Source organism: Pantherophis guttatus, chromosome 5, assembly GCF_059756535.1.
Source record: "Pantherophis guttatus breed Tessera chromosome 5, ASM5975653v1, whole genome shotgun sequence".
NCBI classification, from domain to species: Eukaryota; Metazoa; Chordata; class Lepidosauria; order Squamata; family Colubridae; genus Pantherophis; species Pantherophis guttatus.
Genome location: NC_142067.1, coordinates 67,305,463 through 67,330,495, shown reverse-complemented (window position 1 = coordinate 67,330,495; position 25,033 = coordinate 67,305,463). Strand labels below are relative to the sequence as shown.

The window sequence follows — 25,033 nt, the reverse complement described above, 5'->3', positions numbered from 1 at the left end:
GTCACAGGATCAAACTCATCCCAGATAACATTCTCAAGACCTGCCCCAGTCCCTCCCCCTGAGACTACCCAGTTCGAGTCAAGATCTCCCCGAATCTGAGTGATTTTGTCATATAGATACTGAACAAAATCCTCGGCTCTACCCTCCAAGGGGTCCTCCCGCGCTTCCTGGTGGAGCAGGGAGCGGGTCACCCTAAACAGGGCGGCCAGACAGTTATCTGATGACGCAATAAGAGCAGCAAAATAACTACATTTCGTTGCTTTTATCGCCACTAGGTAATTCCTATTATGAGATCTTACCAGTGTCCGGTCCGATTCAGAAAGACTGGCCCTCCAACTACTCTCTAGGCATCTTTTCCAGGGCTTCAACTCCCTCAGCTCCTCAGTAAACCAAGGAGCCAAATGAGATTGGCACCGGGTCAGAGGCCACAAAGGCACAACCTGATCCAGAGCTCCAGCAGCCGCCCTATCCCAGGCGGCCACTAGGTCTCCAGTCGAGGCGTGTGCCAGAGCCTCAGGAAATGGCCCAAGCTCCATCTGGAACCTGTCAGGTTCCATCAGGCGCCTGGAGCAGAACCATCTTACCGGCTCTGCCTCCCTGTGGCGGGATGCAGCGGTTCGAAGGTCGAGACAAAGGAGAGAGTGATCTGACCATGACAAGGGCTCAGTAACTATATCCCCTATCTCAAGGTCACTCAACCACTGTCTAGAGACAAAAACCAGATCCAGCGTGTTTCCCCCCGTGTAGGTAGGACCATGAATTAACTGGGTCAGGTCCATAGCTGTCATGGAAGCCATGAACTCCCGAGCCACCTCAGACACCTCACCCATGGATGGCAGGTTGAAATCCCCCATGACCGTAAGCCTAGGGGTATCAACCACTGCCGCGGTGATGATGTTGAGTAGCTCGGGCAGGGCTGCTGCCACATGGCAGGGAGCCAGGTACGTGACCAGCAAACCCATCTGAACCCTGTGACCCCATCTCACAAGGAGATGATGGGAAATGTTTCCAGGCCACAAAGTACTGCACCTTCCCTCGATGTTTCCTAGAGTCCAATATCTCTTTAATTTCAAAATGTTGTTCTCCTTTGATGAGTATGGGGACAGGGGGAGATTCTTGGTCTGGATGCAGGGGGGAAGTATGCTCGGGTTTCAATAAACTAACATGAAACACAGGATGAATCCTCCGCAAGATTTTAGGTAATTCTAACTGCACCTAATTGGATTTACCATGTGTACAATGGGGAAACGACCCACATATTTAGGTTTTTTCGACTTTTGGGTAGTTTGTAGGTACTTGGTAGAAAGGAAAACTCTATCTCCTACTTTGTAATCCCTACCCTGAACTCTTTTCTTGTTTCTTATGAACTCAGTGAGCCTCGTCCAGGGCCTCACGTGTTACAGTCCAGGTACCACGTAGCTGTTCAATCCAGTCAGCCAATGAAGGTATTTGTAGTTTTTCCTGAGGCAACTCTGGGATGGGTACAAAGTCTTGACCCGAGACCACCTTGAATGGGGTAAAATCAGTACTACTGTGTATAGACTTATTATAGGTGACCTCTGCAAACGGCAACAGGTCGACCCAGTTATTTTGCTGATAATTTATGTAACATCTAAGGTATTGTTCCAATACTAAGTTAGTTCTTTCACAAGCCCCATTGGTCTGAGGATGGTGGCTGGAGCTTAACCCCTGGGTGGAGCCTAACAACCCCAGGAACTCCTTCCAGAAGTGGGAGGTGAACTGAACACCTCTGTTGGAGATTATTCACTCCGGAACCCCGGGTAATCTATACACATGCTGGACAAACAGTTTAGCCAGAGTTTTAGCTGAAGGGATCTTGGGACATGGTTTAAAATGCACTTGCTTGGAAAACAAGTCAGTAACCACCCAAATGACCATGTTTCCTCCATTTTCGGGCAATTCAACAATAAAATCCATGGATAGCTCCTTCCATGGAGCTCCCGGTCTGGCTACACTCTGAGGTAACCCAGGGGGTTTCCCAGGAGGCTTCTTCGCTGACACACATACAGGACAGCTCGCCAGGTAGGCTTCTATGTCTTTCTTTAGAGCCGGCCACCAGAATTGTTGTTTAACTAAATGTAATGTCTTTATGAACCCAAAATGCCCAGTGATTTTAGCATTGTGGGCGTGTTGTAACACTACTCCCCTCAGGCTGGCAGGGACATACAGCTTCGCTCCCACCCAGGCGAGACCCTCATGAAGTGTACACTCATTGGAGTGGGCTAAAAACCACTCATCAGTTTTTAATGCTTCTTTTAACTGCTCGCTCACGTTGCCGGACAAGGTTAGGTCCCCTTTCGCCTGGGCTCTGGTAACTACTGGAGCAGCCAGCTGTTTCGAGGGGATAACCGGGTGAATCACTTCCGTCCAAGCACTATTGTATTGAGGTAGTCTCGAGAGAGTATCTGCCATAAAGTTCTTTCCTCCAGGAAGGTAGCGCAAAGAGAAATTAAAGCGGTTAAAGTGTTGGGCCCAGCGGACTTGCGTAGGTGACAACTTCTGGGGCGTTTTTAGGGCCTCTAAGTTTTTGTGATCAGTCTACACCTCAAAAGGGTGTTTCTCTCCTTCCAGGAAGTGCCTCCATGTTAGCAGCGCCCAACGAACAGCAAAAGCCTCTTTCTCCCAGATAGCCCATCTCCTTAATCCTTAATTAATTCCTTAATCCGAACTCTGTAATAAGCCTCCCGTAAATCCAGCTTAGTAAAAAACTTCCCCTTGGTTTCCTGTGAGAATATAAGAAAGGAATTTGGTATATATGATGTCTGGAGGCTACAGAACCCTGGTAGGAAACAATATACTTATTTCTCCCCCATGGTCACGTATTGATATGATCTGGATGTAACCTGATTCGAATGAGATAACCTCAGAGGTAGAAATTGGTGTTAATGAATGGGCTGGCCATAACCCTTTAATATTGACCTGGAAAATACTGGGCCAAAGAAGGAATAGATGGAGAATGAATGTAGGGATTTTGAAAGAGGAAGAATTTATAAATATGTTTAAGAGAGAGATGCGACTTTTTTTAAATGAAAATAAAAAGGAAGATACCTCAATATATAATACTTGGGATACAGCCAAAGCAGTGATGACAGGATTGGCGATTAAATATTTGGCTGGCAAAAGTAAAGCTCAAAGAAAACAGAGGGAAGCCTTCCTGAGCAGCTTATAAAAAGCTGAAGAGGCAATGCAAAGGGGTCAGGAAACTGGAAATTGGATAGAAGAGAGGAATTTCTGGCAACATCAAATTAGACTGTTGGATCAAGAAGAACTAGCCAATAAAATAAAATGGGCAAAACAAAAACACTTTGAGAATGCCAACAAGCCAGGGAGGTGGTTAGCCTATCGTTTAAGAAAGAAGAGAGAAAATCGAAGAATAGAGGGGTTAATAGATCAGGCTGGAAGGTTGCATGTTAGTAAAAAACTTCCCCTTGGTCAGGTGGGCTAGCATGTCTTTCATGAGGGGCAGTGGGTAAACATTTTCCACACAAATGGCGTTGAGATTCTTATAGTCAACACAAAGGCGAAGAGACCCATCCTTCTTCTACCAGAATAGCACCGGGGCAACTACTCTCGGCCTAGCCAGTTGGATGAAACCGTGTTTCAGGTTTTGTTGTGGCCGTACGTGACTTGTGCAGCTAGTAGCTGATTCAGACAGCGAGGAGGCTGGTTTGATGCTGCGCCAGCAGCCTGTGCAGCTGGCACTCGAGTTGGACAATGAGGAGGCGGGATAAGATGTGGTGCCAGAGGCGGGGATTCAGCCAGGGCCTTCAGAACCTCCAGAAGCTTCCTTAAGTGAAGAGGACAAAGAGGAGGAGCCTCTTCTCGATGCACGGGTGCGCAGAGCTGCCAAAAGGCAGGAGTGGCTCCTCAGGAGGAAGTGTCCTCGAGAGTAAGGCTCTCTTTAGGGTGACCCGCTCCCTGCTCCACCAGGAAGCGTGGGAGTACCCCTTGGAGGGTAGAGCCAAGGATTTTGCTCAGTATCTGTATGACAAAATCACTCACATTCGGGAAGATCTGGACTCCGACTGGGTAGTCTCAGGGGGAGGGACTGGGGCAGGTCTTGAGAATGTTATCTGGGATGAGTTTGATCCTGTGACCCCTGAGGATGTGGACAGGATTCTGGGAAGACTGAACGTGACCACTTGTTTATTGGACCTGTGGCCTTCCTGGTTAGTGCTGGCTTCCCGGGAAGTGACACGAGGCTGGCTCCAGGAGATTACAAATGCTTTGTTGGGTGAGGGTGACTTTCCCACCACCTTGAAAGAGGCAGTGGTGAGGCCTCTCCTCAAGAAGCCTTCCCTGGACCCGGCAATGTTGGTAAACTATTGTCTGGACTCCAACCTTTGCTTTGTGGCGAAGGTTGTTGAGAGTGTGGTTGCGCAACAGTTTCCCCAGCACCTGGATGAAACGACGTATCTGGATCCATTCCAGTCGGGCTTCAGGCCTGGGTACAGCATGGAAATGGCATTGGTCGCATTGGTAGATGATCTCTGGAGGGCTCGGGACAGGGGGTGCTCCTCTGTCCTGGTCCTGTTAGATCTCTCAGCGGCTTTTGATACCATCGACCATGGTATCATGCTGCACCGGTTGGAAGAGTTAGGGATGGGAGGCACTGTGTTGCAGTGGTTCTCCTCCTTTCTCTCTGACAGGTCGCAGTCTGTGTTGACAGGGGGGCAGAGATCGACCCCGAGGCCCCTCATATGCAGGGTGCTGCAAGGGTCGGTCCTCTCGCCCTTCCTGTTCAACATTTATGTGAAGCTGCTGGGCAAGATCATCCGTGGTTTCGGGGTGAAGTACCCCGAAACCACGTATGCTGATGACACCCAACTGTACATCTCCACCCCAGACCAACCCAACGATGCCCTTGAAGTGATGTCCCGGTGCCTGGAGGCCATGCGGATCTGGATGGGGAGGAATAGGCTCAGGCTCAACCCATCCAAGACCGAGTGGCTGTGGTTTCCGACGTCCCGGTATAGTCAGTTGGTGCCATCGCTGACTATTGGGGGTGAATCACTGGCCCCCAACGGAGAGGGCGTGCAACTTGGGCGTCCTCCTGGATTCACGGCTGTCTTTAGAAGAGCACTTGACGGCCGTGACCGGGAGGATTTTTCATCAGGTTCGCCTGATCCGCCAGTTGCGTCCCTTTCTGGATCGGGACTCCTCACCCCTCCTGCGCGAGCTGCACTGGCTCCCAGTGGTCTTCCGGGTGTGCTTCAAGGTTTTGGTCACCACCTTTAAAGCGCTCCATGGCTTAGGACCTGGGTACTTGCGGGACCGCCTCCTTACCACCAATAGCCTCCCACCGGCCGGTACGCTCTCATAGAGAGAGGCTCCTCCAGGTGCCGTCGGCCAAACAATGTCGACTGGCGGCCCCCAGGGGGAGAGCCTTCTCTGTGGGGGCACCTACTATCTGGAATGAGCTCCCCCCAGAGATACAGAGGATCCCGGATCTGCACACCTTCCGCCGCACTCTTAAGACCTTTTTATTCCACCAGGCGGGCCTGGCCTAACTTTCTCCCTCTTTTTAAATAATTTTTAAATATTTTTAATATTCAAAGTTTAATTTGTTTTAAATTGATTGGGGCTTTTTAATCTGTTCGGGCCAAACTATTTACTTCGATTTTATTTCTGCTTTTTAAATTTTGTATGTATGTATTTTATTGTTGGCTGTTCACCGCCCTGAGTCCTTCGGGAGTAGGGCAGTATATAAATCAAAGTAAAGTAAAGTAAAGTAAAGTAAAGTAAAGTAAAGTAAAGTAAAGTAAAGTAAAGTAAAGTAAAGTAAAGTAAAGTAAAAAGTAAAGTAAAGTAAAAGTAAAAGTAAAAGTAAAAGTAAAAGTAAAAGTAAAGTAAAGTAAAGTAAAGTAAAGTAAAGTAAAGTAAAGTAAAGTAAAGTAAAGTAAAGTAAGGATTGGGGCTAATTGGCCACTCCCTTAGCCTATTTAAGGAGAAATGTTGACTGAAGCAATTTGCTGGGAACAACTTAGTTCACATACCTTTGTGTCTTGTCTTGCTTATCTTATCAGCTTCCTGCAAATTGCTTCTGGGCATTCTGCCAACCATAGTAAGCTTTCAGTCCGTTCCCACAGAGAGGGTCTCCTCAGGGTGCCATCAGCCAAGTTATGTCGGCTGGCGACACCCAGGGGGAGGGCCTTCTCTGTGGGAGCCCCAACCCTGTGGAATGAACTGCCCCCGGAAATACGTAAGATCTCCGACCTCCGGGTGTTCCGCTGCGCACTGAAGACCCTGTTGTTCCGCCTGGCAGGGCTGTCAATATAATAATTTTAAATTGGGGTATTTTAATTTTTGGGGTTTTAAATCGGCCAAATCTATTTAATTATTTTAATTTTTAATTATTGTTGTGTCTTGTGTTTTTAAATTGGCTGTACACCACCCCGAGTCCTTCGGGAGAAGGGCGGTATAGAAATAAAATTATTATTATTATTATTATTATTATTATTATTATTATTATTATTATTATTATTATTATTATTATTATTATTATTATTATTATTATTATTATTATTATTATTTCAGTTATTATTCTTTGAATTCTTGGTGGCTGTTAATTCAATTAATTAACAGCCATTGTTGTAAAAGATTGGTTTATTCAGTAAACTAAGGTTTGAACAGACTTTGTGTGTGCTGCGTTCTTTGGGGTCTGTAGCTGGGACAGAATAGTTTTTTATCGATAAAGTAGCTCCCCCAGCTCCTGGGAGGTCATGGGGTAGTTTTTTGGTTTAGGGAGTTTCACCCCTGGGAGGATTTCTATACTAAGTCTGTAAGCTGATGGGGGGGCAGCACATCTGACACCTTCTCACTAAACGCCTCCTGGAAGTCCCAGTACTCTTTTGGGATCTTTTCCTCCCACACAAGGTGTTCTGTTGTCACTCACCACTTTGGCCACGCAATAGGAGCTCCCCCCTCTCTTCCCTTGCTGGTTAGAGCGGATGCACAACACGCCAGTCCTCCAATTTACATGCGGGTTCCATTTTCGGAGCCAGGGCAGTCCAAGTAGAAGGAGTCGTTCCATGCCAGAGGCCACAATAAAGCTCAGAATTTCTTGGTGATCCCCCATCCAATCTCAACTGGTTCGGTTACAAAATGGGCTGCCCCCCCCCAGCTACCGACCCATCTAGCTGACAGAATGCAATGGGCCTTTTCATTGTTCTTAGTCTTAGACCCATCTTTTCCATGACCTCAGGGCTGATGATACACCTTGTGCACCCCGAATCTAGAAGGGCTAGCATGTTCCCTTGGGCCCCAGTAGATGGTACCTTTAGTTCCACTGGGATGGTCATGGGTCCCCCACTCTGACTTACCATGAGGTCTTCATTGGAATCAGTTTCAGTTTCACTCTCATCGGCAGTGGTCGGAGTTCCCAACTCTCTCTTGTTTGGGGGAGTGAACTCAGCAACTTCCATCTCTTTTAGGGTAGTCTCACGGGGTTTGGCGGGCGGTTTGTCGGCTCTTTTCCCTCCACCAGCGGTCGCCTTGGCTCCAGGCTTGGAGAAACAATCAGCTGCTCAGTGCCCCTCCTTTCCACATCTGAAGCATGCGGTGGACTTCGGCTTGGAGCCTGAGGGTCCCCCAGTGGCCGTTGGGGCCCCCTTTTGGGGTGAGGAGGGTGGCTTGTTCCAGGTGCGACCACCACAGTAGCGATCTCCACGTCAGCAGCCAACACATACCAACTTTGCAGATCCCAAGGGGCCCCTCGGGAGCAGCAATCCTTGTAGACATCCTCATTGACACCATCCTTATAGCACTCCAGTAGGGCAACATCTGATCTGACCTCTAATGTGGTGCACCAGCTCGTGGAACTCCTGGGTGTATTCAGCCACCGATCTCCACCCCTGATTTATGGACTTCATCCTGATTCTCGCCTTTTGTTCAGCTAACGGGTCCTCAAAGCGCACTCTGAGGGCTGCCATAAACTGGTCATAATTTCTCATCAAGCGGAATCTTCATTATGGAGTCCCACCATTCACTCAGCCGCCTCCCCCTCCAGGGCCATGGTAATGCACCTCACGCATGCGGCATCTGAGGTGAAATCCTCCCCCCATTCTTGTATGTGGTTCCACACTTGGGTTAGAAAGAATCCCAATCCTTTGGGATCTCCCCTGTATTTTACTGATAGCAAGGGGATTTTGGGCTTTTTACGCCTCCATGGCAATGCCTGCCCAGCAGGGGGGCCCTGGATCGCAGCCGCTGCTTGAGTTCCAGATGCCTGAGCTGCCTCTTCCTGGGTTTGGGTCTCTCTTCTAAGCGAGCAGAAGCCTCACCCCCGGGGCGATCAGCCTTCTCCCCGGCAGGCAATTCATGGGCAGGCAATCCATACCTTTCGCGGGCTTTTCAACTCTCACAAGCCTCTCTCAGTAATTGTAAAGCCTGGGTCAGCAGAAGGTCTTCTTTCTGCTCTTCCTGCCAGGCAGTCTCTCCATGTCGGCATCTGGTAGTTGTTACTCCAGGGGGAATCTCCTCTGGCTCTGGCATCCTCCCCACGCCCAGCAACCATTTGGCTCTCACCGGCTTTTCCTCAAGCTGTAAATCAGCCATCCACTCTGAAGCTTCTCAGCTGCGGTGTGACTGGGAGGTAGTGGATCCAGCAGCTCCCATGTTCTCCTGGTCACTGCCTTGGTCAGACATTCTTTGCTCAGCCCACACGGTAGTTTTATCCAGGATGGCTGTTAAGGCAGACTTTGCTTAAAAGTCAGGTATGCCTCCTTTCACAACTCAAGAAAGAAAAACCCCAATTGACTTCCGGTTTGCTAGCCTTCGGCGGCAGCGGTGCCTTTTGAAGCTCCGCCAGCCCCGCCGCCTGTAGAGCCGCTTCGCGATCGAGAAGCGGCTCGAAAACTTCAAAATCCTGAGGATTGTTGGAGGAGAGATAGCAGGGCACAGGTCGAGCCCCTGTAACCCCCCAGGGAATCGTTTCTGGGGAGGAAACAGGCGCGGCTCCCTTCCAACCTGCTGAGACTCCGGGCGGCGTGGGACGATTCTGCTTCAGCAGAACAAGCCGGCTGCAGCAAACATTTAAAGCGAAAGGAACTAATTTTAACAAGCAGCGGATATACACTTGAACCCTGAAACTTGGAACTGCAAGTATTAGCGCTTTGTTGACTTTTCAATTTAAGAAAAAACACGAATGAGTGAAAGTGACTTGAAAAAATATGGCGCCCAGCATTAGAGTTAACGAGCCAGTAAGTGTGGATTGGTGAAGTTATCTTGCTTTGTTACAAAGTTATTAAGTTGCTACAAAGTTGCTTCGCTTGTAACAAGAGAATAATAGAGAAATTTCTCCCTTTTTAATACTGGACTTTGCTTTACTTTGGTTCTTATTTGATTAAATCTGGGGGACTTTTTCAGAGGTCTCTGTGGAGGTGGGAGAGGAAGAAGAACTTCCCTTTTTAGTAAAACCAGCCTACGTGGCAGGATGGCCTCAAAGAAGCAGGAAGCGAAGGCAACAGGAGGTGGATCTCCCACACATAAAGCACAGCCTCCCCCAGCACAACAGATACAGACTCAGAAAAAAGATTTTGATGTGGGAGATTTAAAAGAATTTATTTCTAAAACTTTGGATGATAAATTTCAAAAATCTCAACAGGAGATAGATGATAAACTTCAAAAATCACATCAGGAATTTATGCAGGAAATTAATGAAGTTAAAGATATGGTGAAACAGAACCAAAACAAGGTGACCAAAAAAATATCAGAAGTGGCATCTGGCCTGGCAGAATTTATTGGGAAAGTTGATTTTAAAGTTGAAGAACTTAAATCAGAAGTTTAAGAATGTTAAGATGAAAGACAATGATTATAAAATTGCTGATGTTGACAATAAAATGCAAAGAGTTGAAAACGAGATTGTCATGGTACAATTCAGGGCAATGGAGTTTGCTATACGGCTTAGAGGAATTCGAGAGGAGGAAAGACAGGATTTGAGACAAGTTTGTTCTGAGGCCCTGGCCAAGATTATACAAGTTAATCCTGATGTGGTTTTTCACAAAATAGACAAAATTTACAGAGTGAATTCCTGGGTGGCCAGACAAAGACAATTACCTAGAGATGTGGTCATATATTTTACAGATAGAGAAATAAGAAACGATATCCTGCAAAAATCCTTTTACACTTCTGTGCAAGTGGGGGGCTCACGAATTGGAATTTATAAAGAATTACCTCCTAAAATGCTGAAAGCTAGAAAAGAATTCGGTTTTCTTGTTAAGGAATTGCAAAATTTACAGATACCTTTCCGGTGGGACGCCCCAGTTGGTATAATTTTCAGATATAAGGGAGAAAGATATCGTTTGAATACCGTGGAGAAGGCACAGCACTTCTACACTACTATTCTTAAGGAAAGAACACCATCTCCACGTACATCTACAGTTTTGGAGATTAAGGAGAGTGAAGAGAAGCAACCTCAACGAGAATTGCAAGAACAGTCTAAGCAGGAATTAGAGGAAATGCAAGGCGCAGAAGGAGGTTTTCTGGATGAGCCTTTGCTGGAATCTTCTCCAATCTTGGACCCGGTTCGGATGATTGAAGTTAAGGATCAACGTATAACTCGAGCTCAAGCTAAGTTACTTAAACAAAAGCAACAACAACAACAGGAAAGACAAGACAAGGAGGCAGTTAAGAGTACTGCACAAGAGACTGGAGCCATGGGGGGAGCGAGATCGAAGCTTTCGGATGACCTTCGATTATTTTGCTCTTTGCTCCAGAAAGAGGGAGATGACGTTTAAGTGTTTATCTTGGAATGTTAATGGGTTGAATTCAGCACAGAAAAGGAAGAAATTATTTACATATTTGAAACAATTTAATAATGATATAATTTGTTTACAAGAAACGCATATCACAACTCAAGATCAAAAATATTTGATAAACTCCAAACTAGGAACACATTTTATATCTTCAACTTCGCAAAAAAAGAATGGTGTGGTTATTTATGTAAATAAAAAGTTAACAGCTAAAGTTATAGAAGCAGATGAAGATGGTAGGTTTGTAGCAATTGAATTGCTTACAGCAAATGGCCAAATTCTTCTGATTGGAATTTATGCTCCCAATCAACAACAGGACCATTTCTATAAGATGTTACATACTAAAATACTGCAATGGGATTACAGATCTATTTTAATTATGGGAGACTGGAATGGAGTAATTGATTCTAAATTAGATAAAAAGAGTCTGGCAAAGTCTAGGATCAGATTACCACAGACCTTTTTTGACATGAAAGAAGATATGGAACTAAAAGATGTTTGGAGAATACATAATCCAAAAGAATTGGACTACACTTTTTTTTCTGACAGACACAGATCCTTCTCTAGGATTGACTTCATTTTGTTGACAGATGACTTACTTGTTAAGACAAAAAGAACAAAGATTTTTCCAAGAACTTTGACTGACCATAGCCCAGTATGGATAGAAATTGAGATGGATAAGGTTGAGAGACGTTCTTGGAGATTAAATGAGAATTTGTTTCGATATGAAAAAAATACAACAGAACTTAAAAAGCATTTGAAAGAATTTTTTGAAATAAATTTGAATAAAGGTACCCCAATTGAAATTGTGTGGGATGCAAGTAAAGCTTATATGAGAGGGGTACTTATCTACATGAACTCTAAACATAGACTGTTTCGACAAAAGAAAAGATCTGAACTGGAAATAGAAATAAAGAATAAAGAACAGTTACTCATTAAAAATCCAACAGATGAAAGAATACGCAGTGCTATAAAATTTTTGAAAGACCAATTTCAAATGCTTATGGCGGAACAAGTTGCAACAAACTTACAATATGCGAAGCATAACACATTTTGTAACGCTAATAAACCGGGCAGATGGTTGGCTTACACATTGAGGAAAAAACAAAGTATACGGACTATTGATAGTATTGATATTGGAGGGAAAGAAATTTTTCAACAAAAATTAATTAAAGAAGCTTTTGTGGACTATTATACCAAACTATATGCCAAAGAGGAGGTGCAGAATGGACTTATAGAAAAATATTTAAACGATAAAAGAGTTACAAAAATTACTGATCAACAAAAGGAAAGAATGAATTATCCTATAACAGAGGAGGAGATAATAGTAGCAATTAAACAGTTAAAAATAGCCAAAGCTCCTGGCACGGATGGTTTGACCGCAGTGTATTATAAAACTTTGCAAGCTGAAATGGTGGGACAACTCAGAGATTTATTTTGTAATATTCAACAAGGGGGTAAAATACCCCCATCATGGACAACTGCTTATATATCTTTGATACCAAAAGAACAAGTCGGTCCTAAAAAACCAGAGAATTATAGACCAATATCTCTTTTGAATACAGATTATAAAATCTATGCGAAAGTATTAGCCAACAGGTTGATGCCAGTAATCCAAAAGGTGATTCATGATGATCAAGCGGGATTTATCGAGGGCAGACACATGAAGGATAATGTAAGGCAAGTAATAGATTTATTGGAATATCTTGAGAAGAATAAACAGATTCCTGCAGTGCTGGTCTTTCTGGATGCAGAGAAGGCCTTTGATAGAGTGGATTGGAATTTTCTATTAAAGACTTTTAAAAAGATGGATTTTGGGGATCAATTTATACAGGCGATTTCAGCAATTTACCAAGAGCAAAAGGCACAGATCATTATTAATGGAAGTTTGACAACAGAGTTTAAAATTGAAAAAGGAACAAGACAGGGATGTCCGTTGTCCCCACTTTTATTTATTCTAACACTAGAAGTCTTGCTAAATACAATACGGGACTCTAATATCTTGAAAGGTATAATGATTAGGCAAGAGGATTACAGATTAAAGGCATTTGCAGATGATCTGGTTGTTACCCTATCACAACCAATGGAATCAATAATCCTGATGAAGGACATTATACAAGACTATGGTAAAGTTTCAGGTTTTAGAGTGAATCCAAAAAAGACTAAAATGATAGCTAAAAACATGACACAAGATCGTAAACATGAGCTTGAAAGAAGGGCAGGTTTTGAGACTGTACCTAAGGTAAAATATCTAGGAGTTCAGGTTGCAGAATCAAACATGAAATTGTTTCAAAATAACTATGAGGTGTTGTGGCGAGAGGTGCAGAAAGACATGGAGACTTGGAAAAAACTGCAGCTGTCTCTACTTGGAAGAATAGCGGCAGTTAAGATGAACATTTTGCCAAGATTTCTTTTTTTGTTTCAAATGATTCCGGTGCTTAAAAGTGATAAACAATTGAAAGTCTGGCAAACTGGACTCAATAAGTTTGTTTGGATGAGAAAAAGCCGAGAGTGAAATTGAATATTATGCAAGATGTTCCAGAAAGAGGAGGTCTTAAACTTCCAAACCTACAGTTATATTATGATGCAGCAGCTTTAACTTTAACAAGTGATTGGTTTGGAAGTAAAAAGGCTGGAATATTGAATGCAGAAAGTTTTGATCTTGAATTTGGATGGCATGCTTACTTATTTTATGATGACAAAGTTGATAAAGTATTTAAAAGTCATATACTTAGAGACTCTTTGATGAGAGTTTGGAAGAAGCATCGACTCAAATGGGATTATAAAATACCGCTATGGCTGGATCTTGGTCATACTTTGTGGAATACAAATATAATGTCACTCGGGGGGTTTTTATACAAAGAGGTTCTTTTTACAGATGCGGGCAGATGGCAGCTGAAGACATTGCAGACACTGTTGGACGAAGGGATTAATTTAACTTGGTTACAATATAATCAATTACAATTGAGATGGAAAGAGGACCAAAAAACTGGTATTATGTTGCACGAGGAAGAATTGGTTAGACATATAAGAGAGAAAGGTCCAATGCATATCAAAAGGCTTTATAATGTTTTGCTAGAAAGGGACTCAGAAACTGAATTAGTTAAAGACTGTATGATTAAGTGGGCACAAAATTTTGAAGAACCAGTGATGTTGGAAACATGGGAAAAAAATTGGGTTCAGAATGTTAAATTTACACAGTCGCAGAACCTGAGGGAAAATTTCTATAAAATGTTTTATAGATGGCATTTAGATCCCAAAAAGTTGTCATGTATGTACCCTAATGTTCAGCCAAAATGTTGGAGATGTGAATGTTTGGATGCTACGTATTATCATGTTTGGTGGACCTGTAGGAAAGTTAAGGCTTTTTGGATAAAAATTTGGTGGGTCATGCAGAATGTTTTGAAGAAAAAAATTCAATTTTCTCCACAACTGTTTTTATTGGGTATAGTTAAGGGTTTTACATTGGGTGAAACAAAATTGATATTGTATATGATAACAGCAGCAAGATTGTTGATAGGTAAATAGTGGAAGAATGAAGCTTTGCCCACTATCGAGGAATGGACTTTGAAGATGGCCAGTTTTGCAGAGATGGCGAAGATTTCAGCATACTTAAAAGATTGTTCACAAGAGACTTATGAATGGGAATGGAAAACGTGGATAGAATATGTTCAGAACAAATATCAAACTAGAAAGTATCAAATAGCTTTTATTTGAAAATAATGTATTAGAAATATTTTAATGTAATGAGGTAAAGAGAAAAATTATACAGGGGAGGGAGGGGTTCAAGTTTACATATAAGTGTCATATTAAGGTTTTTTTTTTGTTTTTGTGTTTTCTTTTTACCAGTTATGAGTATATTATAGGGAAGTCTGGGGGGAGGGGAGGGTCAGGGAGGGTTAGGGAGGTTGGGAAGTTTGGGGGGGGAGGTGGGGGGGGAAGGGGTGAAAATGTAATTGTAAAACTTTTGCAATAAAAAAAAAAGAAAAAGAAAAACCCCAATTCCATTTTCATAGAGCAAGGTACTTTTACTGAGTATGAACTGAATGCAACCAAAGAAAAGCAAAGTCTGAGGCAATAGGCACAAAAATCCCATATAGAAAACATCCCCAAAACCCTCCCCCCAAGGGTCCAGTCAGGATTATCCAATCCACATCCCCCCAAGGTGTCATGTGGGGTGCAGCTTCAGATGGCTCAATCCTTCTGGTATGTCATGACAGTTGACCTTGACTTATTATCAGGGCGCCTTCCAGCTGCAGAGAAAGCGCTGAGAAAAACTTTCTCCAATTCACTCCTTGTTATGAGACATTTCCACCAGACAGCTCCCCCTCCCTCCGTTAAAATGGCAGCCGAAGCAAGCAAGCAATATAGAGGAGGAGGCTGACACAGGTCCTGCCAGGTGACACTTTACTAGAAGTGATCAAAAGCATGGCAACTTTGCTAGCTCTCACGGAACATGCAGAAATAACTGGAGGCAGATAGGCCTGCAAATAAGCCAGTCCAGTGTCATAAAAGATGTTGTAGTTGAATTGCATCTAAAAATCTATTGGGAGGCAATGCTATTTACAAAGCAGAGGTATTACATGAGTGTACTTAGGCACACCCATAACTATTCACACTGGTGAATTCTCAAAAAATTTACCTTTCCAGGTATTTTCTAGGGCAGGCCTTACTAGAATGCATTGCTATAGTCTAAATGGGAGTTATGGTTAAAATTGAATGAAATATGTAAAGGAAGTTTTATCTATCTATCTATCTATCTATCTATCTATCTATCTATCTATCTATCTATCTATCTATCTATCATCTATTTATAATCTATTTATCATCTTTCACATTTTAAAAGCTCACTTCTTTACATGTTCCAATGACTGCATAGCACCTCAACCATACCATTGGGAGAGTAGTGGGGACAAATAATGAGATGTAGGACTGGTTTCATTATTTTCACCCACTACTCTTCTGTGAATGCTTGTAAATAATAATAAAGTGTTTTCTACCTCCCATTATCAGTACTTTAGAGTTTAATACCACTATTAAGCTGATAACATATAATTCTAATTAAGTTTTCCACTGAAATTCAAATAAACTTTCAACTCCTAAACTTATGTTTATTAGAACTAGTCAGAAGTGCTCCTGGTTAAGAAACAAGTAAACTAAGGCCAGTCTATCTCCTTGTTCATCTTGGTTTCCTTCCAACCTCTTCTTTCCTCTGTATGGTCTCACACTCTATGCACATTAAATCATATCTTTTTCTTGTACCCTAGCTGCAGATGGATAGCCATTCTGAGAATGTGTTTTTCTGAATTTGGCAAATGTCCTTATAGTGGCCAACTCTGCTATTTTGTACATTGTAAGGATAGGATTGCCAACATGGTAATCCAATACTCTTTAGGAAAGTGACACAGAGAAATTTTTCTAGTAGGATGCAATACTCTAAAATGGTACTCTAAAACTTGTGTTGAAAGTTCAAGAATTTGGCTGAAGCTCCATTTAAGAAAACCTTACAATTTTTCATATATAAATAAATAACCATATTTATACTTACAGTACCTAGTGAGAATATCAATAAAAAGATTATTTACATGGGTAAAACCAGTCTATCATGATTCCAAACACTCTACTTAAAAGTCAGAGAAATAATTACTTGATTTTTATCTGTAGACATATCTGTATATCTTAGATGCAACAATATAAATACCAGGGTGTTTTGTTTTTTTTTACAATTATTTTGTCAGAAAATTCTATGAATCTATTAACTCTTCTACTATCAATGTCCAAATATTAAGACATATTCAATCTGGAATCAACAAGCTCTTTCACAAAGATAAAATTTAACCATACATTGTAAGTCAGATGTAATGAAGCTTATCATGGGTAGCAAACTAAAATAAAAAAAATTACTTACGCCTGTTGATCCCAATATATCTTAATTTTTTCCCACTGGGAAGTAAGCTGAGTCAGCTTTTCCTCAATTTTCATAACTTCACCAGGTGTGGCACTTTTCAGAACTGCAGGCTTCTTGTTCTGAATGATTTCAATTTGATTTGAATATCTCTCTACTGTGTCCTTAATTTTCTACAATTCAAGAGATGGAGGAGAATGAGAAAGAAGGCATACGGATGTTGAATTAGTAAATAAATTTCTACTTCTATAATACTTCCATATTTTGAACAAAAGGAAAAAATAAAATAATTCAATCAATCCATGTTAAAAGAGGAGAGAGAGAAATGAAAAGAATTAAATTGGCATTTGGGAGAATCTTAGATAGGAAAGAAAAAAAATCTGGAAATGAAAGGAAGGATTTTGTTCTTTTTAGTGTACATCATTTAAGAGTCAGAAGGACTAATATTTCAAGTTTGTAGGATACTTGTGGAGTATTTTAAACATTTGAATTTTATTTTTATTGATTTAATAAGTAATTAGCAAATTCTTTTCTCCCCAGATACATTTTCAAAGGAATCATCTCTTGAATTCATAATTCATAATTTGTATTTTATGCTAGTTATCCATGAAAAGCATCATTCTCTTTGACTGAGAAGACCTAGTTTTTAGATGAAGTATAAAAAAACAAAAAAGGGAAAAATACAATAACTGCAGATAAACATGATAGAGAAAGCAGGAAGAACAGAGATTCTGGAATTCTTTTTCATTCATCTACAAAAATGTTTAAAGGAGTAAAATATTGCATCTCTGTGTTACTGTTTTACTGTTCTCCCATTGTGTTCTGTGCAGCACTGGGACAAGCTGCAGATCATCACTTTAAGTCATAACAAGTAACAAGTGAATATGGTTGTTTGATGTAATTTAAAGTAGTTGAATACTTTTAGATACAGTTGGATATGGGTATGTGTCCATACATGTGCATACTTAAAGGAGGTGTATGTGTGTGAATATGAGAGGACCAATTTGGTTTAGTGGATAAGGCATTAAGCTAAAAATTAGGAGACTTTGAGTTCTAGTGTTGTCTTACACTCAAAGCCAGCTGGGTGACCTTGGGCTAGTCATTTTCTCTCAACCCTATCGGCAAGGTGCAGCTCTAGAGCTGCATGCGGCTCTTTGGGCCCTCTCCTGTGGCTCCCTGAAGGATAATCCCACCATTGGGTGGCCCCTCCCCTCCCCCTCTCTCCTTGCCTGCCCTTTATTATTTATTTTATTTATTTATTCTCCCGAAGGACTCAGGGTGGTGAACAGCCAAAATCAAAATACATACAATATAAAATTTAAAATAATTTAAAAGCAGAATTAAATCAAATTGGCTTCCCAAAAATTAAAACCCATTACCCTTAAAATAACCCATTAAAATTTTAAGCCAGCCCAGCTTGCTGAAATAGGAAGGTCTTCAAAGCTCGACGGAAGGTCCGGAGATCCGGGATCAGTCGTATTCCTGGGGGTAGCTCGTTCCAGAGGGTGGGTGCCCCCACAGAGAAGGCTCTCCCCCTGGGGGTCATCAGTCGACATTGCTTGACCGATGGCACCCTGAGGAGGCCCTCTCTGTGGGACCGAGTTGGCCGGTGGGAGTTTATAGGTGGCAGAAGGTGGTCTCGTAAATAACCGGGCCCTAAGCCATGGAGCGCTTTAAAGGTGAGAACCAATATCTTGAAGCGCACCCGGAAGACCACCGGAAGCCAGTGCAGCTTGTGCAGGCAAGGTGTCACATGGGAGCGCCATGTCGCCCCCATAATTACCTGCGCGGCCGCATTCTGGACCAGCTGGAGCTTCCGAGTGCTCCTCAAGGGGAGCCCCATGTAGAGAGCATTGCAGTAGTCCAGGCGAGAGGTGACGAGGGCATGAGTGACCGTGCATAGGGAGTCCCGATCCAGAAAGGGACGCAACTGGCGTATCAGGCGAACCTGATAGAAAGCCCCCCTGGCCACAGCCGTCATATGCTCTTCTAAAGACAGCCATGCATCCAGGAGGACATCCAAGTTGCGAGCCCTCTCCGTGGGGGCCAATGCCCTGAGAAGAGAAGGGCGACTGCGGCAGATAAAGACTCATTCCATAGTCCAGAGCAGGAACAAAGCGCCGCTCTAGTTGCCTCTTTTTCTGCTGGGGGAGACGTGTGACTTTGCTCTGCGCCGAGACACTGGCTGGGCCACCCGGCTGCAGCCAATGCTGCGTGATATAATGGGCTCCAGGAGGAGGAGGAGGGGACACCATCTCCCCCATTGTTTAAATGCAAGAGCATCAAGCAGCCACAGAGGTGGAGAGAGGAATATGGGGAGACGTGCCCCAGCCGGTGTCTTGGGGCGGAGAAAGTTGCCCATCTCCCCATATTTCTCTCTCCACCTCCGTGGCTGCTTGCTGCTCTTGCATTTAAACTTAGCACGCTGCACAATGGGGGAGATGGTGTCCCTTCCTCCTCCTCCTGGAGCCCATTACGATGCGGAGCATCAGCTGGGATGGCCCAGCTGGTGTCTCAGGGTGGAGAAAGTCATGCATCTCCCAACAAGGGCCGGAAAAAGAGGCAAGTAGAGGGGCATTTCGCTTCCGCTCTGAAATATGGAGCGAGTCTCCATCCATTTCCACCGCCCTTCTCTTCTCAGGGCAGGTGAGGAGTGAGGAGAGGGGGGGACAGCCAGCCGACAGGAAGCCACAGCAGGGGGACAAAAGAGCTTAATTTATCCTGAAATGACTCTTGATTTAAAATTAAATCATGGTAAAAAGCACCCAAAGAAGAAGAAAGAACATCATAAAAAAAAACCCCAACCCTCTCCTGTTTTTGGAAATGATTCCTGCGCGCACGCATGCACACACACACACACACGAGAGAGAGAGGGAGGGAGGGAGAGAGAGAGGGAGAAAGTAGAGAGATGAGAAAGAGAGAGGGGAAAAAGAAAAAGTTATGAGAGAAAGGGAGAAAGATGAGAGAGAGAGCTGAGGGAGAAAGATGAGAAAGAGGGAGAAAGAAAGAGATGAATGAGAAAGATGAGAGAGAGAAAGAGGGAGTAAGATGAGAGAGGGGGAGGGAGAAAGATGAGAGAGAGGGAGAAAGAGATGAGAGGGGAAAGAAGAGAGAGGGAGTGTCAAAGGTGTTCAAGGATCAAGCCCAATAACTCCATCACACAAGCATTTATTTAATTAAAGATCTTTATTCATAACATGTCTCTTCCTTACAGGTGTTGGACTGGAACTGGCTCTGGACCGCATGGCTGGACCTTAAGTACCTGTGGGGCGGAGCTAAGGTAAGGAGAGGTCAATGGGTTAGGGTGGACCCTGGAAGTTAATCTCATCAGCTCCCTGCCCCCTGGCATGGGCATGAGGTCAGGTATTTATATGTGACAAAACCCCCTCTAAATGCCTGATCTGGGTGACAATAGGTGATGTAGGCACATGGGGTTACCTATGAAAGAATGCCCAGTTTGGATGTTAGGTATGCATGTTGTTTGTTTTGTTAGTATGTCAGCTGTCTGTTCTTCAGTATCACAGTGTATGACTTCTATGAACCCAATGTTAGAAAACTGCCTGACATGCTTATGTTTAATGTCGATGTGTCTCAACTTCTGACCCACTGCATCAGCTCTTGATATTTCAATGGCAGCTTTATTGTCCTCATGGATAGTGATTGGGTAGGTAGGTTCGGCCCAAACGTTGGTGAGTAGATCGTCAAACCAGACCAGGTTGTTGGCTGCTTTAGATAGGCATATGTACTTGGCTTCTGTTGTAGAGGTGGCTACCAAGTTCTGCTTACCCGTGTACCAATGTACTGGGCTGTTGTTGAGAAAGAACATGTATCCTGATGTGCTCTTTCTACTTTTCACATCTCCAGCCCAATCAGCGTCAGCGTAACAAGTTAGTGTGGGTTTTGTGGATATCTCTGGTTCCAAAGATAGGTAAGCATCAGCGCTGTGTTTCAGATACCTCAGTACTTTTTTGATAGCCTCCCAATGGTACATGGTGGGGTTACCTACATGTCGGGATAGTAAGTTGACTGGCAAGGCGATGTTGGGTCTTGTCCAGTTCACACTGTACAGTAATGATCCTATGGTGGATCTATAAAGTGTATTGTCCTTGAACGCTTCCGCTTCATTATACATATCCTTTAAAAAGTCCGGTTGCATTGGGGTCTCACAAGGTTTGGCATTAATCATGTTGCATTTCTGTAAGAGTTCTAGTATTTTGTCCCTTTGTGATAGCCGGAAGCCCTTGTTGGTTTTTGTGATCTGTACCCCTAAGTATTTGTCGACTTTACCTAATATTTTCAGTGAAAAGTGTTTTCCCAACTCATCAGCAAAATTATTGCATTTGCTGGCCTGATCACTAATGTACAATATATCGTCCACGTATACTAGAACGTATTCAATGGAATCATCTACTTTCTTAATGAAGAAGCAGTTGTCCGCTGTTGTAGCTGAGAACCCCATAGACCTCAAGATTTTGGATAAACACTCGTACCACCATTTCCCTGACTGTTTCAGTCCGTACAAGCTTCTGTTTAGGATCCAGGTTTCTCCCTTTGTTGTGTTTCTGCTGGGGGGAGCTCTGACATAAATTTCCTTATCGAGCTCAGCGTGTAGGTAAGCAGTTTGTACATCGAATTGGTGAACTTCTAGGCCTAGGATGGACGCTATCACCAGGGCGCACTTTACACTCTCAGCCCTGACTCGGGGGGAGTATGTCTCTGTGTAGTCTTCTGGGTATTTTTGTGCGAACCCCTGCGCTACTAGCCTGGCTTTATATAAGACTTTGTCATTCTCCAATGCCTTAATCTTGTAAACCCACTTGGTGCCTATGGGGGTCTTATCCCTTGGGACTTCGGACGGGGTGTATACATTTAGCTCCCTGAGACTATTCTTCTCCCGCTCCATGGCCTGTTCCCATTTAGATCTTTCCTCCTCCGGTAGCCTTAACACGTCCGCATAGGTGTTGGGGGTTAGTTGATTAGTGTGCATAGATAGGACATAGTCCTCTAGTTTCTTTGGTGCCTTACCCCTGTTCGCCCTAATTGGCATGGCTGGTGGTGTCTCTGTATCATGTAAGTACCTGGCCTCCTTCTCTGTGAGTGAGTCCAGCTTTATGTTTCGGTGGTTCTCTTTCCACTCTCTGACTTGTATCCCCTGACTCTTTGGTTTGGCCTTTTCCTGTCCTATGTCCCCTTCTGTAGTGTGTTCTGCCCCCTCTAGGCTATTGTTGGGTCTCTCCCTGCTGGAAAATACCTCATTGAGATGTATTTTAGACCAATTGGCATTCTCATGGAAAACAGCTGTTCGGGATATTACGAATTTGTTGTTACTATCTATAAATCTGAATTCCTTGGTTCCCGGTTCATACCCCACGAACCTTAATCTTCTAGATACTTTGTCTCCCTTGCGTCGTAATTGCCTGGGAATGTGTACATCAGCTGTAACCCCGAATACGTGTAGGTGCGCTACCTGTGGCTTTCTCTTGTACATTAACTCATATGGAGTTTTGTCTAATACGCTGGACCATAGCCTGTTTAATGTGTAATTTGAGTATATGAGTGCTTCTGACCAAAAGTGTTGCCCTAGCCCCGCATCCTCTAGGGCGCACCTCATCATGGTCTGCAGTGTTCCATTTTTTTGTTCTATGGTGCCATTCTGGAAGGCGGAGAACAGCGAAGATGTGTAATGTAATACCCCACGTGTTTTTAACCAGTGTGAGAAATCGCTTGATAGAAATTCAGACCCGCGATAATCTGTCATTATCTGTTTGATCCTAGTGTTGTGTTACGTCTCTACCCTTGCATAAAATTCCTTGAATTTTTGGAATGCTTCATTTTTATGTTTTAGAGTGTACACAAACCCATAACAACTGAAGTTGTCAACTATGGTCAGGAAAAATCTCTTCTTGTATTTAATGGATGGCTTTAGTAGTCCCACTAGGTCCATATGTACGAGTTGAAAAATGGAATCGGTGGTGCGTACCGATTTTTTTGGCCTGGGTTTTGTCTTGAGTTTTGAGCATTTGCATACAGAACACTCGAGATAGTTCTCACAGTTTTTTAATTTTATGCCTTCGGAACAGTTAATCATTTTCTGTATAACTGGAAAGCATGCACAATTGTCATGTACTGACTTCCCTATTGATGGTTTCCTCCTATCAGATGACTCATGACCACTTGGGTCATCGGGTGTGTGTTCGTGGCTAACCCCCTCTATTTCCTTACTGTTTCCCCCTTTGTCTCCGCTAGCTGTAGTGTCTGGCTTGGTCTTGAGATTGGCGTTCACCCTTGGGTGGATGTCGCTGTCTGGATGGAAGTATGGTAGGCCTCCCCTAACTACGGTCCTTCCTATACTTTTGCCTCCCCTGGTTATGTGTACTTCTCCTTTCTTGAATGTAACCTCAACGTTGTTGTCCCTGCTTAGCTTCAAAGTGGCGAGTATGTTATATGGTATATTTGGTACGAGTAGTACCCCCTCTATTACTCCTATCCCTGGCACGTACGTGTTCCCCTTCCCTGTTACCTGAACATTATTTTGGTTTGCCACTTTTATTATGAAGCTCTCCTTGGTGAATGAGGTGAGTGATTTTTTTTTATTGCAAAAGTTTTACAATTACATTTTCACCCCATTTCCCCCCCCCCAACCCACCCCAGGCTCCCCAGCCTAACCCTCCCAACCCCCCCTAGTGATTTTTGATCGTAGGTGGTATGATTGGTGGCCCCTGAATCTAACAGCCATGTGCCCTCTTTCTTGCCCTGGTCAGTGAGGTGTTCCTGGTCCCCCAGTCCATACAGTGACCCAGTTTGGCTCTCTCTGGAACTATCCCGGTGTCCTCTTCTATCTCTGGGATTGGGGGAATCTCTACATCTGTGTCTGTTGTCGGGTGAATGTCTGTCAGGAAACGTTGCATTATGTTCTGGCCTATCCCTACGATGTGTTTGATCCCTGTCCCTCATATTTCTAGGACAATCCCTCTTATAGTGATTTCTAGAACCGCACAGGAAACACTCGGTCATATTGTGGCCCCTGCTCTGGAATTCAATTGTTTTTGCTCGGCTTAGTGAACGGTCCCTCCTTAGGGTATCCTCAGCAATGAGTTTGTTGGTTAATGTCTCTAATGTAAGTCTTTCTAGGCTGAGACTATCTAATTGCGTAATGAAACTGTCCCAGCTGGAGTCCAGTGAATTGATAATGATACTGATCATGCTTCCCTCACTTATGATTTTCCCCCTCTGTGTTAGTTCAGCTCTAGTGGCATTTAATTAACCCATTATAAATGGGTCTGGTGGCTCAGCAGACTGATAGCATTGTGATTAACACCAGCTGTCTGCAATTACTGTAAGTTTGAATCTCACCAGGCTCAAGGTTGACTCAGCCTTCCATCCTTTCTAAGGTAGGCAAATTGAGGACCCAGTTTGTGGGGGCAATAAGCTGACTTTGTATAAATATACAAAAGTATGAAAGCTATTGCTTAACGCATTGTAAGCTGCCCTGAGTCTCTGGAGAAGGGCGGCATATAAATCAAAAAAAAAAAATTAACGTTAATAGGTGTTCACTCATGGAGGCCCCTGCCTTGAGCCTGGCTGAGTGGAACTCCCTAGAGATTCTAGTGGTAGTTGCTACGCTCTTGCTGTAGAATAAGCTGTGCATTTTGTGTATCACCTCTGAGACTGTTAGGTGGAGGCTAATGCTGGGGGAAATACTGGGGGAAATACTGGCAATTAATATGTAATACGCCTTATGGTGCATACAATCTAAATCAAAAGTCCATGGTTTCTCAGGGGGATCAGTAATCAGAAACAACAAATTTTCCTTTAGGAGGATGACTTGGAGTTGCTGGTTCCACTCCAAGAAATTATTCCCATCTAATCTCAGCTTTGGAAAGTCATTTGGCAATGTCCCTGAATTGTAAGTTAAATTACTTACAGGATGTCACTGTCCATGGTTTTGCGCATAAGGGAACTTGCAATAAGGCAGGGGGATGATTGTTGTGAGTCTGTACTGACTTACTTCTATGTTCTTGTACTGACTTGCTTCTATGTTCCTTTCTCCTTTTTTTACAGATGGATTCTGCGCATGCTCGGGTTCCATTCTTGTCCAGCAGCTATGGAGAAAGGAGCTCGTTCCTGCAGCTCCCAGGTGGAGGCCCCATTCATCCAGATGGGCCTTTGGCTCATCCTTGGGTGGCCTCGTGTGGTCGAAGGGTCCTCGGATCGTCGTCTGGATTGCCGGAAAGCTGTGTGAAGCCCAGCGGTCCTGCGGAAGACGCGTGCTGGTGTGGATGTCTCGGCCTGGTGCGGAGGCTGTGTCCTGGGATCGGGCCGAGTCCCACGCCTGCTGATGGTTCCGTGAGCCTCG

The 25,033-nt window shown here is 43.6% G+C and overlaps 1 protein-coding gene across 3 annotated transcripts in view; it reads right to left on the bottom strand.

Moving 5' to 3' along the window:
* The window catches only part of DMD (dystrophin), a 2,041,544-nt gene that overhangs the window by 1,005,933 nt on the left and 1,010,578 nt on the right, over nt 1–25,033 (bottom strand). For all 3 annotated transcript variants that reach the window (XM_087871305.1, XM_087871306.1, XM_087871307.1), the window contains one exon: nt 16,681–16,850. In XM_087871305.1, the coding sequence (XP_087727431.1) occupies nt 16,681–16,850 (170 nt within the window). The remainder of the gene's footprint in view (nt 1–16,680; nt 16,851–25,033) is intronic.